Here is a 15,417-nt window from a genome sequence, read left to right as displayed (position 1 = left end):
ATGGACAGAAAATGTGCTTTTCTTTCAAAAACAAGTACATTTCTAAGTGACCCCAAACTTCTGAACGGTAGTGTACATGACAAACAGTCTTCTGTAAATGCAATCCTTGGATCCTTAACCTCGATGGTACTACCTGGTTTAAATAAAGGTTAAGAGTGTCTGGGATATTAAATGGGTTTTGGGGATAACAGGGTTGGGAATCAAATATCTAATTTCATGTCATATCTAATCCTTTTGGATTCTTCTCAATCCACTTTGCTATTGTCTAGTTTTCATATCACTTACTGGCCTCAGATAGTAATTGAATTGCTTTGGAATGTTGAAATACAGAGATTGTGAATAAATCAATTGTTGCGGCTATTGCATGATGTATGAAACACATGGAACCTAAATGCATGACAATACATAGCCCCATATTAAACATACTAAGTAAGCAATATTATAATTTTAAGTAGGTAGGTACTAATAAAAAATGTAAAGGTAAGGTAAAGATGCCATGTTTTTGTACAGACAAATAGCAGCCCCTGGGAGAATGCCTGTCCATGGTATCTCTCTTGCCTGTGAGTTGGAGTTCTTCATCACCAGTGATGAAGGGATTGGATAGTTGCCACAGCTACACAAACTGACATGCAGGTTGTCATTTAGTGGCTTAGTGGAGGAAAAACAGTCTGAAATGAAAACAAATGGGTCGCTTTGACAGTGCATGTTCGTCCTTTAAAGAACCACTGCTATATGTCAACAAAGGATTAGCGGTTGCTATGTAGACTGTGTAAAGAGGAGAGTATGATGAGAACGCAAAACTACAACTCATATTTCATTCTATGATATATCATTTGAACATCCATAATTAGATACAATAATGAAATAAAAAAATACAATAATGTAAGAAAAGTACACAATATATAATAACAATATCATAATCCACCAATAACAATGCTGCCATCAAAAATGCACTGTGCTTGTGTACATAATAAATTACATTGTGTCTCTGTATCATGTTTGGCACATTACCTTTATACTGGAAAACATGACCTCACTGAAACTATTATTTCTCGTTTACAGAAAGTGAATGACCTAATCGATGACCGAATCATAACATGACTTACAATTCTGTCTCGTTCTTTCTGGCGCATCGGTAAACATTAGGGCAGGATGAAAACTGAAGCATTACATCATTGTTTGAGAGAAAGCACGATAGCCTCCTCCATGTGATTGGAGGATACTCGTGGCCCAATAATTCTATTGGCTAATGATAGAAAAACAGGCGGACTTTAGCGACGTATTCTGTGGAGCGCGCATAGTGCTTCAAATACAGTGAGAAACGTAGGGCCAGGTTATAATGCACTGATGTTATGATTTTACAGAAGTCGGTTATTCTATTGTAATGCGAGCTTCGAGATAGAGAGAAAGGTTCAAATTGAACATCTGCAAGGTTATTACGACCGAAGATGTCAATATTGGTAATTTAATTTTCAAGGTGACAGCGAAATTCTTGTAACGAAGGAGTGGAAGACATCGTTCAATTGGAAGCCGCCTGCATTTGGTACAGAGGTAAGGGCGTTATCCAGTTACAGTAGACTACAGTAGACTAGCCTACTCTGTTCCTCTCCTCAGTGTGGCAATTTAGAAAAAGTTTCAAAATGCTTTATTTGATTATAATATCACATTTTGTCTGAGTAGCCTATGTATCTATCACATCCCTCTCTGTCTGTGACTGTGTGGTTTAGGTTACGGTGATACTCAAGTTTACCAATAATGTTGCCTCACAGTCAGTCTTTAACCTTGGAAATGCTTTTTATTAAGATTATCAACCATCATCCATATTCATAATCTTTGGATGCGTGTTTATAGGACAACACAAAGTAGCCTAAATATATTCTCATAATGGAATTTATGTATTTTCTTTGCAGGTTTATAGATCATGCTCATCGTTCCGATATGATGTTGTACATGTTCTGGATTATGCAGGTGCCCAAAATAATAAACAGCAACTACCTGGCTAGATTTTAAAAAAATACGGAAGACACATTTTGAATGAATGCTTTCAGTTGTGCAACTGACTAAGTATCCCCCTTACTGTATCTCATAAATAAGTAGCCTCCGGTAAGGTTAAACTGACAAGAATATGGCAATATGGCAGCTGCAAGTGATATACAGTATCATGATATGTAAATATTATTTTATTTCCGATCATTTGATTCAAAAGGCAATATGTGTTCTCAGACTTCAACTTGATCATGTAATATTCATCACCTGAACATATATTATATGCTTTGGCTGACAAGTCCAGAGGGTCTGTACCTAGGGCTCATTAAGCGTCTAATTGTATCTTATTTGACAGTTTAGAGCTTCAACTGGGGGAGCTATTCCCCAAAGGAATGGATGGTTATTTTGAAGAATTCATGCTCTTGACCTCCTTTTGCAACACAATTAGTTTTACTGCTTCTTGACTTCTTGAATGTCCCCCACCTAAATTGTTCTCCACAAATATAGGATCTGCAAAAAACAGGGCCGGACTATCGCATTTGGAGCCCCGGGGCACCGACCACCGGGGGTCCCCCACCAGATTATTATTATATTTTTTTTTTAAATGGGTGTGTGTGTGTGTGTGTGGGGGGGGGGGGGGGGGGGGGGGGTCAGCTAACTTACTGCAATTTAAAGCTAATTTCTTGCAATTCTAAACTTTTTTTCCCATCCTGTTATTGTACACATTTTGCCATGAGGCTGGGAGAAATTGTTGCCGTTTTAAAGCTAATTTCCTGCAATTCTACACATTTTGCTATCATATGCTATCTGGGCGCCCCAACGTGCCTGTTCAGTAATCTGGCCCTTGCAAAAAAAAATATTTACAAACTTCCAAATTGAAGCCCATCCCCATCCCTCAGTTTTTGGAAACTTGGTCTGAAGTTAAAAGTGACTGATTAACTTACCCTTGCTGAGAGACATATTGGACCCAGAGAATGTGCATTGAACAGTATAAAGGATCTTGCAAAAAAACGTAAATTATCATCATCAGCATCACTTTTCAGTGTTAGGGCTGCAAAGAGAACAGATGCCATCAGATCTTTGATGCAGCTCACGCTAGCTTCTCTGAGATGAACATACTGAAAGGGCAATCAACTGCTCTTTGATATCTTGCAATTAGGCCCATACAGTATATCTAATGAATCGCATGCTGTGAGAGACCCATGCATGTACTTACAGGCATCGTGCTGGAAATACAGTTGAGTACGTTATTCACGCTCATATATAAGTAACTTCCAAAATAAAGGAAACATCAACCTAAAGTGTCTTAATAGGGCATTGGGCCACCATGAGCCAAAACAGCTTCAATGCACCTTGGCATATATTCTACAAGTGTCTGGAACTCTATTGAAGGGCTGCGACACCACTCTTCCATGAGAAATTCCATAATTTGGGGTTTTGTTGATGGTGGTGGAAAACGCTGTCTCAGGCTCCTCTCCAGAATCTCCCATACAGTAAGTGTTCAATTGGGTTGAGATCATTTTATACATGACCCTAAGCATGATGGGATGTTAATTGCTTCATAAAATCAGCAACCACACCTGTTTGTGGAAGCACCTGCTTTCAATATACTTTGTATCCCTCATTTACTCAAGTGTTTCCTTTATTTTGGCAGTTACCTGAATATGTATTTTCATCCTTCAAGTGGATGAAATTCAGGAGACACATGCCCCCTCAGTTTCAATGGGATTGAGGCCTCCTCATGTACTTACCCAGACTTCATTGCAACAGGAGTGAGGCCAGGTTGGTTGGTTGGTTGGTTGGTTGCTGTAGCTTTACATAATACTGTGAAACACAGTGAAGAAGCTCTGTGCATCACTTTGAGGAGATAATAAATTAACTTCACAGACTAAATCATTAACAGTCGACAGTGCACTGTGGGAGGAGAGTGCGTTGGTAGCTTTTATGTCCCAGAACAAATGAACATGAAAGCGCTCCAAGGCATGTCCTTGAGCGAGCCTTTTCTCCCCTGAGGGATGCGTTTTCATTCTATCGAGCCAGAGTAATATGTCTATTGATGTGTATCACTAGCTCTGTCTTAGCAGATTCACACTCTCACAGTAGACAACAGGGAGAGTGAGAGAGAGAGAAAGAGGGAGGGAGAAAGAGAGAGAGAGAGGTCATTGCAGCAAATAAAATGGATCAGACTAAAATCTTAGGCTGCATACTAGTATAACCCTGTACAGTATGGTATTAAGAGTGTTGTTTGCATAAAGCCTATAGCATGAATTGATGATAACATATTAATTATGCTGGAATACAACTTCCTGTACTTGAAGTGCTCTGGAAAATAGTGGATCAAAAAGTGGATAATTAGGAAATTGTTTCTGGTATCTCTGGAAATAATGGAGTGCTATGCTTGTGTAATAGATCATCAAATTGTGTACTACGTATGTTACGAATTCAATTCGTACTATATGTTATGAATTTGTTGTGCTTAAGATCCTGGGGTGCATCTTTAAGTGATTAAATGGATCAATTTGGATTTAAAAAGACAGTGAATTTGAATAATGAATGCAGTCACATTTTAAAGATGTTACAGTTCTTTGATTGTTCATAACCTTAATACTTAAATTCAAGTTATCCCCAGGGGGTTGAATATCCATTAGTTTGTTCAATAACTGTAAGGTAATTTACTGTGCATTTGCATGAAGACTGCAAGAAACGGTTAAGAATTAGAATTTCAAGCATTTTGGAAAAATGCTTACACCAGTGGTTCTTTTCAGAGACTAATTTTATGCATTTCCTTTGGCATGTGCACATATTCCAAACACCAACTGCAGTGACCATGTGTTAGATATGAAAAGGGGCAGAGATCATTTTCACGCTGCTTTGAATTACATAGTGCGAAAGTCATTTTCACAGAAAGCATTGTAAGAAATTAACATATTTATTTTCCCACCAGAACTAGTGTTGATTCAGTCTGGCTCAGCTGAAATAAAATTATGATGAAATTAGTATAAAAACCTGTGCAATTAATTTCATTATCATTAAATGAGACATCCCACTGGGCACACACTGGTTGAATCAACGTTGTTGCCTTTTTGCTCAGTGCAAAAAAGGCAAGGCTGAAAATTAGAGACATGCCTGCAGCCCTATCAATAATTCATAAAGCAGACATAAATGTTTTATCGTCTCCAATACATTTGCAAATGTGCAGAGATGTTGTATAACATTCAGGATTAGGGGAAAGAGCATGTTTTAGAAGGAGCGAGCACAAGAGAGGTTATAATTAGAACTGCCCCTGGTTGTAAAGTCATCACACATATGTGCGGCTTCTGAATGACAAGGTAGATGACCAATACTGTATGATACATTGTCACACATTTCTTGGCACTGCCACAGCCATTTTACATTTTATAGTGATTTAGTGGTGGGCAACAGCAATATTATGTTCATTTGTATACTGTATTTTTTTGCGATTGATCTTTCATAAAGCACAGGCTGTTCAGCCAATAACTGTCACTTGAAAGCAGAACTAGTGTATGTTGGGTTGATTTAACGAACAAAACAACTCTCCCCTGCCTGAAAGTAATGAAGTAGTAGCTCAACTTCACAATGGTAGTGTGAACATCTGCCGCGGTAATCTCTCTTAAATTAAAATGTGAGCCATGCAAAGCACCCTGCCTGGTCATGGCCCTGAGTGGCTCAACTTTGTATTAAGGGGAAGCATGGAGTCTAACATCTGTCTAAGGGTTGTGTTTCTAATGCCAGGAAGGGCTTTTCAGATACTTAGTTATTATCCCTCATTTCAACATGCGAGCACCTAAACAAGGTTGTTCATCGCATTCAGAAAAACAATAACAGACCTTAGTTACCAGCATTCCCTAAAATGCATAATGTCAGGTCTGGTGCAAATTGTTTATTCATGAGGAGGACTGGTATTTATTAACAACAGGGTTTTGTTGTCTTCCTATGTCATTAGCTTACATGGTTACCGGTGCTTTTTAAAAATATAAAATTACACTTGTAAAGCAAAAATTGGAGTGAGAGGTAATACATAGTGATTAGTGGTTAATTTGTTGTTGTTTTGTGAGGTTGTCATTTCAAAGACCCGCGTCCATCAAAATGAGACAGCTGCAAGCATCTGATGCCCTAGGTCTAGGAGCACAGTTGACAGCCTAAAAATAACACTAGACCTTTAGACAATTTATTAATATACTGTCTGGATTGGACAGACACATCACTCACGGTTAGGAGAGGAGGCAAGAAGTCATGTCTGAGTGACAAAGGATTGGATAATGATGGGGACTGAGTATTCTGTTGACAAACGATTGGAGAATGATGGGGACCGAGCATCCTGTTGACAAAGGATTGGAGAATGATGGGGACCGAGTATCCTGTTGACAAAGGATTGGAGAATGATGGGGACCGAGCATCCTGTTCACAAAGGATTGGAGAATGATTGGGACAGAGCATCCTGTTGACAAAGGATTGGAGAATGATCGGGACAGAGCATCCTGTTGACAAAGGATTGGAGAATGATCGGGACAGAGCATCCTGTTGACAAAGGATTGGAGAATGATCGGGACAGAGCATCCTGTTGACAAAGGATTGGAGAATGATTGGGACAGAGCATCCTGTTGACAAAGGATTGGAGAATGATCGGGACAGAGCATCCTGTTGACAAAGGATTGGAGAATGATTGGGACAGAGCATCCTGTTGACCAAGGATCCATTGTAGTTGGGTTCTGTAAACATGGCTAGAGGGGTTGATAATGGGGCGAGGTATGTTTGCCTGGGTAGTGATATCAACATGGAAATGAAGGAAACTGTGCAGTGATACTGGTGTCAGAGTACTGGCTGCTGAATGTGCCTCTGATCCAGATAGAGGTCTGGTTGTTGTGTTCTCTCAACTGATCCATCCCTCCTACTGTACATCCTGCTGTAAAAGCATTCTCACGCACACTATTTTGTATATGCCTACATTTTTATATTTTAGTTACACCCACTGATCTTTCAGCTCTGTGTCTATCCTGTCCTCCATTTGCACGTTCCAGTGTTCCACCCGTTAGAGCCCGTTGAGGTTTTAGAGATAAGGAACAGCCCCGGAGCACCAGCCATTAAGAGCAGCCCAAGGGTTGGTGCCTTTGCTACTTCCTGTCAGGTTGCCATGGCATCAGGCAAGGTGGCCCCATTTCCTGCCGCCTAGAGGAACTGTGGGGGTTACGTCCTAAGTGTGCCCCTGTTCTCTAATGTGATCAGACAGGCGTGGTGGAGACTGTCACACTTCCCAGCCAGACAGGGGCCCCAGCCCATCGCTGAGTGCTGCCAGCTCAGCGAATACCACTCTGAAACATCTCCCAATGTAATATTAGGACTGGAGCTTGCCTCCACTGTAGCCTCCTCCATCAGATATATTTGAAAGCCACTGACCGTGCTCAGCTCTGCCCCTCTGCGGCTTAGCTCTCTCTGATGCAACTCTCCAGGGAGTCAATTTGTGTGCAGCGCTTGAAAGGAGCTGGGTAATTATTCCCATCTTGTTTTCATTTTCGTGTCTTTTCATTCTGGTGCTATTGGTGTAACTCTAGTGTGTCAATGTACCGGCTTTGTTCAGAAGATTTCAAACAAGGCTTTGTCATGCCAACGTTTCCAAAGGCTGAGCAAGAGAATATATCTTGGGAGTGCCACAGAATACTCACACTGTGTTTTTGTGATTTGATTTGTTACCCACTTCTTTTTCTCCCCACATTGTACTTTAGTGAATAATTGAATGAGACTGTGGGTTTGCTGTCTCTTTGGTGTAAGCCACTGACAGCATGAGGTATGTGTCTATGGAGGTTTGTGGAGAAACACAACAGATTTGGAGTGGGTTGACAATCGACCTCTTGACAGCTATAATTTAAAAAATCATAGTTAATACATTGGATGTGGGCTACAGTAGTCCACGTGTTACTGGGGTTGAATGAGATACTAATGTTTTGTGCTGATGAATAAGTTACATTTGAGGAAAGGCGTCTGACCTAAATACCAAAAATACCCCAGTCTACCTGTGCATCTCTCACATTTTAGAGCTATTTCTCTCATAAAACATCAAGATTCAGATGGTTGAGCGGAGAAGAAACATCAAGATGGTGTAGCAGAGAAGAAACATCAAGATGGTTGAGCGGAGAAGAAACATCAAGATGGTTGAGCGGAGAAGAAACATCAAGATGGTTGAGCGGAGAAGAAACATCAAGATGGTTGAGCGGAGAAGAAACATCAAGATGGTTGAGCGGAGAAGAAACATCAAGATGGTTGAGCGGAGAAGAAACATCAAGATGGTTGAGCGGAGAAGAAGCAATTTCCTGACATTGCATCAACGGGGCCTGATGCTTGTCATCTTAAGGCTGTCCAATCGCACTCTGCCAAAGTTAAAATCCTCTTTACTGTGAGGTCATTGGTAAACAGAGTCATTCTAATGTTTGGAGAAATCAGTGTGTGTTGACATTCCCCTATTGAAGCTGACTGGTAGTTTTCAAAGAAGCTTTATTGGATAGCAATATGAACTTCAATATGGCAGGTATGCTGGGGAGGCTTTAGTTCCATTAGTACGATACTGAGGTATTTAAAAACAGGCAGTGGAATCAAAGTCTGTAATAGAGAATTAGGTGCCAGTTTTCAACATTTCACCCTTGTCTGGTTTCAGGTTTCCTTTTCATGTTGGTGTTGTTTCTGACCAGTGCGGAGGCAGCAGGGAATAACATTATTTAGCTTCCTGAGCAGTAAATGCTGTTCGACCCACTGATTCATTGTGTAACAATGCCTATTACCTGTCACCAGCCTCTCACTGCCTGCCACAGAACCCACAGAAACTAGTGGAGAGAGACATGGAGGCACACGTCTCAACGCCACACATAAACTGATCCTAGATTTATTGTAACATGTAAATGATCGTCACAAACACATTACATTATTAAAAAGCTACATTCAGAATGGATATACACGGCTACAGTATTGATTTCTTCATTTAGTTTCCTCAGGGTTAGAAGAAAAGAAAACAGCCCAATGTCTGCTGTGTCATGTGGAGGTTCGGATGAATTTACCGTGGGCTCCATAAGCTGATGGACACCTTAATGCCTTTGGCTTGACAATATTTTTTCCTGCTGGGTCAGGGTGATTTACAGAGTAACAGGTGCTCTGAATCATTCATACTGCCCCAGTCTTCACATAGACTTTTATTTCTTATAGTTGTGGCCCCCTGGAGTAACACAACATCACAGCTTTAAGGAAACCTTGTTTTCCACGATGTGTTCTACAATTACCATGAATGTTAAAAAGAGATAACTATTCATCACCTGTTTAAGTGGGCTGCCTCATTAAAAAACATTTGTTTTATTGATTTATTTGCAGGTGTGTTGTAAAACATAAACAAATACCTGATAGACGTATCTTTACCTTAAATAAATAATAACTTACAAATGAATGATTGTTGACCATATTTACCATGTGAAATACATTATTGTCATGCAATATTTTTTACAATATGTTTTATAATTTTTTCTTACAGCATAAGACCAAAGCTCCATCGTCATAGCAGAAGAAGTCACAGTTTAACCTGCCCCAAGGTTAACAGGGTTACCTCATTCTACTGCAACATGGGAGGATCTGGGATCTGTGCTCGGCTGATGATTGTCTTTCTAATGGTGATCTCATGTCAAAGTTCAGAAGCTAGTTCTCTCTGCCCAGCGCAGTGTGTATGTGAAACACGTCCATGGTACACACCTCAATCGGTATACCATCAGGCCAAGACGGTGGACTGCAATGAGCTCCATCTTAGTGGGGTCCCGTGGAATATTTCAAGTGACACTCAGGTGCTTCTCCTCCAGAGTAACAACATCTCCTCTGTGTCTGTGGAGCTCCAGAGTCTAGTCAACCTCACAGAGCTGGACCTCTCCCAAAACCACTTCACACAGATCCAAGACATTGGACTGCACAACCTGACCCAGCTTGTCACTCTCTACCTTGAGGAAAACCAAGTAAAAGAACTGCAAGATTTCTGTCTGAAGGATCTTGCCAGTTTGGAAGAGCTTTACATCAACCACAACCAAATCTCCTCCATTGGGCCTAAAGCCTTCTCTGGGCTCAGAAACCTCCTGAGGCTCCATCTCAACTCCAACAAGCTGGTGGCCATAGACAGCCACTGGTTTGAGTCTCTCCCTAACCTGGAGATTCTCATGATAGGGGAGAACCCCATCTTGGGGTTACAGGATATGAACTTCCACCCCTTGTCAAAGCTGCACAGTCTGGTGCTGGCTGGCATGGGCCTCAGGGAGGTCCCGTCGGGAGCTTTCCAGGGGTTGGAATACCTGGAGAGTCTGTCCTTCTTTGACAACAAGCTGACAGCAGTCCCCAAAGATGCCCTCCGGGTCCTACCAAATCTCAAGTTCTTAGACCTTAACAAGAATCCTGTTGGCCGTGTTCAGGAGGGAGACTTCCATGATTTCCCCCATCTGGAGGAGCTGAGTCTGAATAACATGGAGGGACTGGTTGCCATTGAGAGGGGGGCGTTCTCCAACCTCCCAGAGATGGCAAAACTGGAAATATATAACAACCCCCATTTAGCTTATATTGATCGTGCTGCTTTCATTGACATGGGCGGCCTGCGCACTCTATTAGTCCACAACAATGACATCAGCCTCTTGTCACACGAGGTTTTGTCCTCTTTCCCTAGCCTGGATGAAGTGAGTCTCCACAGTAACCCTCTCAGGTGTGACTGCCTCTCTAACTGGGGCCCAGTCCTGGGGAACCAGTCCACCCTCAAGCTGCTGGAGTCCCAAATCACCCTCTGTGCCTCCCCTCCCCATTTGGTTGGCCACGCCCTCCAGGAAGTGGTCACCACCAGCTGGAATGTTGTCAGCAACACCTGCCTCCCTCACATCTCCTTGCACACGTTCCCCCCTCTGCTCAATGTCACTGCTGGACAACCCCTGACTCTGGACTGTTGGGCTGTTGCTGACCCTGCACCTCAGTTCTACTGGGTGACGCCAACAGGAGACAAGGTGACCTCAGAGGCTGTCTCTGCAGTCATGGTGGATGGCAGGAGCACAAAGAAACACAGACTGCAGGAACAGGGGGCTCTGGAGATCCTCCAGGTTGAGCCAGCTGATTCTGGCCTGTACACGTGCGTGGCGTGGAACACAGAGGGGGCGGACACGCGTAGTGTGTCAGTGTACGTGGAGAAAGGAGACTGGCACGGTGGCAGGCTGAATGTAGGGGGGCACACGGTAAACACCATAATGGCCCTGGTGGTCCTGGCTAAGATCATCCACTCCCAGTCAGTGGTCCTGGAGTGGAAACTCTACCCTCCTCACTTCCACAGCTATGAGGCATCTCAGCCCAAGTGGTCCAGCGCCACCATGAAGATTGACAACCCTCAGATCAGCTATACAGCCAAGGTTCCGGTTGATGTGCAGGAATACAACCTGACTCACCTGTTGCCCTCGACAGAGTACAGAGTGTGTCTGACCATGTCAGCTACAGAACAACAGACGCAACACTCCTGCATCAACGTCACCACCAAGGAGGCCAGTTTTGCTGTGGAGATGGTGGCCCAGCCCACCAATGTGGCCCTTGCAGCTGTCATGGGCTCCATGTTTGCCATCTGTATCATGGCCCTGCTTGTCTTCTACATGGGCCGGCGTATGAAGCAGAAATCCTGCCATCACTCCCTGAAGAAATACGTGCAGCATGCCACCTCCATCCCCCTGAATGAGCTCTACCCTCCCCTGATCAACCTGTGGGAGAATGAGACTGAGAAGGAGAAAGAGGGTCCAGTGGATCCCCAGAACTCTCAGATTGACACCTCAAAGACATACATGTGGTAATAAAGGTCAAAGTGCGTAGATGTAAAAGAGACATTTAAAGACGTTTATGTACTGTACTGTACTGTATGTAATCTTAGTTACTGCTCAATCTTGAGATTTAAGAGTAAGATGTCATTGTGAAAGATAAGGTATTTTTAGACTGCAGATCTCTAGCTCAAGCACACTTAGTTGTCCTGTTGAATAAGGATCCTATTGTAATGCAGTTATGTTACATAAGGTGAGTGGGCCAGGTTTGAAGTGTCCATGGCCAAACACACCTCCACAGAAGTACACTGTAACATCAAGCATGTAAGATATTTTATTGTTTATTTAATTCACTTTCTAGATTATATTTAACTAAATATGAAACGAAACCATACTACATTTCTGCCAGAGCACTTAGGTCAAGACCTGTTCACTGCTGCTTACTAATTCCAAATCACTGCTTAGGATTTCTTGCATGTCTACCTGCATGTTTTTCCTGTGCTCAGACTATTTAGTCAAGTACCCCTTCTCACCTTTCCCTTTGAAATATACAGGTGTAAAGCTGACAACTAAAATGTTTATTCTACTTGGGGGTCGTATCCTGTTGTTCTTTTCTCTTTAGATGATTACTCCTACCAAAACGGACCCTGTTTCATAGATTTAAAGGTGGACTCAGCGATATGACGTAGATGGAGAAAGTAAACAGCATAGTGGGTCATTTTCCGCAACAACTAAGAGCGTTGAAGCGCGAGGTTCAATTTCTCCGCTTTTTTTGGTGCCCTGGCTATTACGCCAACCCCGTGAAACGAAATCGTGCACATGCGCAGATACTGTGTGTGACTGTGTGAGAGCGAAGTCTTGCTCATATCTGCCGTGCAGCTCGTGGCAACGTAATTTCACTGAGTCTACCTTTAACAGTTCATGAGCATACAGTAAGGAAATAAATGCCATTCTTGTCTGGCATTGCATTTATTGTCCATTTGTTACTGTTAGCCTGCACATGAAGAAAAAAAACAGCATTTGAATGTATGTTTATTTATTTGTTTGCTAACTTGTTTCATATATATTTATTTTCTCACATTTTATAATCGAAAAATGTGCATTATAGTTAACCTATGCAGGATAAATTAACACTACTCTCATGTTCTTTACCTTGTTCATTACCAAACCTAGATCATGATGAAGTCATGCAGAGTTTAACCTTTATTAAGATTCACTGCATGGACAGTTAAGTGGTATTAACACCATGCATTTCCCTTCACACACAATGCAACATTTAGTGCTATCTACTGTCTATCATGGTGGTTAATTACCACATACACGTGATTTATATATGTTCTATTAAAAATTGATTTCTAGAATATAGCAATTTAAGGTTGCACACAACGGCCAGTTACTGCATGAGTTTGCACTCTATTTTGTGGACTGTTTTTGACTGTTTTTTAAACCATGCCATACAGTACAAGTGAACCTATTTAAGATGGAATATTTACTCAAAATACAATGCACTTAGTTGTTGGACTATGCTCATCCAAATGTCTCCCCTGTACCAAAATATTTCAACCAAGATTCGACAGCTTGAGCATATCTGGAAAATGTCTCCAGGATATAACTGCTTTTTAACTCATAGATGAAACACAATATTTAGACACATTACATGGTTTTGCATTACATGTAGGAAACTGCTTATTTTTAATTTAATTTTATAACCTGATGAAACATCAAAACATTTTATTTATGTGCTTATTTGTTTATATATTGATTGATTGATTATGAATATGACACATATTAATCACAAATCAGTTTTTTATATATATATTGAGCTATTCAAAAACATTAAGCCAAGGAATACCATGTCAGATACAATACATTTATTGTGTGTATAGTTCCATAACAAAGAGGCTGAAAATATCTTTTGATCTATCAAAATGCTGTAGCAAAAGGCTGACTCTCAAAATGAAACGTCATTGACTAAAGCACGCCCTCTAGTGGCATTAGGTCATTAATCAAAGTACAGTGTAACGTTTCAAATGATGTAGTCTAGAATTTGATTAAACTTTACTGTGAAATGCAGGGTATTTTGTATTATAAAGCATATTGTTATATTTTAATTAAACCATTAATATTCCTCAACACTTTAGACGTATCGGTCTGTGCTTCTGTAGTTAACGGGAGATGACTGTGAAGAAATGTATTTCTTGACATGAATAAAATCATTATCCCATTTATTTGAATTTCCTGTCTCCATTTGTTTTGTTACGGGAACATTCTTCTCTTGTAATATGGAAGAGAAAACATTTCAAATTTTAGTAAATGATAGGCAGAATCTACTGCACACCCACAGCTGATTTGTGAAGGTGTTGAAGGCCAAACTGAAGAAACAGGAAAAAGTCTCTGCACCCTTCTAGTCAGATGCAATTTTCTTTAATTGTGGCTTAGCTTTCGGTCAGCTGACCTTCATCAGAGGCTCTGATGATGGTCAAATGACCGAGCTCAGCAACAACAATCTGAATGGAAGTGTGCAGACTTTCCTGTTTCTCAAATTTTAGTAAATGCAAATCCTATAAATCAAATCAAATGTTATTTTACATACACATATTTAGCAGATGTTATTGGTCACATACACATATTTAGCAGATGTTATTGGTCACATACACATATTTAGCAGATGTTATTGCGGGTGTAGCGAAATGCTTGTGTTCCTAGCTCCAACAGTTCAGTAGTATCTTAACAATTCACAACAATACACAATACACACAAATCACTGATTCACTGAATCACAAAAATCATGGAAGCTGGAGACTCATATCTCCCTCACTAGCTTTAAGCACCAGCTGTCAGAGCAGCTCACAGATCACTGCGCCTGTACATAGCCCATCTGTAAATAGACCAACCAACTACCCCATCCCCATACTGTATTTATTTATCTTGCTCCTTTGCACCCCAGTCTCTCTACTTGCACATTCATCTTCTGCACATCTACCATTCCAGTGTTTAATTGCTATATTATAATTACTTCGCCACCATGGCCTATTTCTTGCCTTACCTCCCTTATCCTACCTCATTCGCACTCACTGTATATATACTTTTTTTCCCTCTACTGTATTATTGACTGTATGTTTGTTTATTCCATGTGTAACTCTGTGTTGTTGTATGTGTCGAACTGCTTTGCTTTATCTTGGCCAGGTCGCAGTTGCAAATGAGAACTTGTTCTCAACTAGCCTACCTGGTTAAATAAAGGTGAAATAAAAAATAAAAAAATCTAAAAGTAAACAAATGAAATTAAGAAATATATAAATATTAGGACGAGCAATGTGCCCACCCAGACCCTCCCCTATAGGTTCAGTTTTGCGGCCGGATTCCGCATCTGGGGGGGGGGGGGGGGGGGGGGGGTACTGTCACGTTCCTGACCTTATTTTCCTTTGTTTAGCTTTGTTTAGTTGGTCAGGACGTGAGCTGGGTGGGCAGTCTATGTTATTTGTTTCTTGTTTAGGTTCACTTGTTAATTAGCCTTATATGGTTCTCAATCAGGGGCAGGTGTTTGACGTTTCCTCTGATTGAGAACCATATTAAGGTAGGCTGTTCACACCGTTTGTTTGTGGGTGATTGTCTTCCGTGTCTG

The 15,417-nt window shown here is 41.2% G+C and overlaps 1 protein-coding gene across 1 annotated transcript; it reads left to right on the top strand.

Moving 5' to 3' along the window:
- The first annotated feature begins 1,290 nt into the window (after window positions 1-1,290).
- si:ch211-180f4.1 (uncharacterized protein LOC100144405 homolog) lies at window positions 1,291-14,023 on the top strand. Its single transcript, XM_055932399.1, has 2 exons — window positions 1,291-1,551; window positions 9,515-14,023. The coding sequence occupies exon 2, from the start codon at window positions 9,603-9,605 to the stop codon at window positions 11,829-11,831; it is 2,229 nt and encodes a 742-aa protein (XP_055788374.1). The 5' UTR covers window positions 1,291-1,551; window positions 9,515-9,602; the 3' UTR covers window positions 11,832-14,023.
- The last annotated feature ends 1,394 nt before the right edge of the window (window positions 14,024-15,417 follow it).

Source organism: Salvelinus fontinalis, chromosome 8 (assembly GCF_029448725.1).
Source record: "Salvelinus fontinalis isolate EN_2023a chromosome 8, ASM2944872v1, whole genome shotgun sequence".
In the NCBI taxonomy this organism is placed as follows: Eukaryota; Metazoa; Chordata; class Actinopteri; order Salmoniformes; family Salmonidae; genus Salvelinus; species Salvelinus fontinalis.
Note: the sequence above shows the minus strand (reverse complement) of the source record. Positions and strands in the feature narration are given on the sequence as shown.

What these genes read in the sequence shown, in the direction of transcription:
- si:ch211-180f4.1 (XM_055932399.1), top strand. Translation starts at nt 9,603, where the DNA reads ATGGGAGGATCTGGGATCTGTGCTCGGCTGATGATTGTCTTTCTAATG.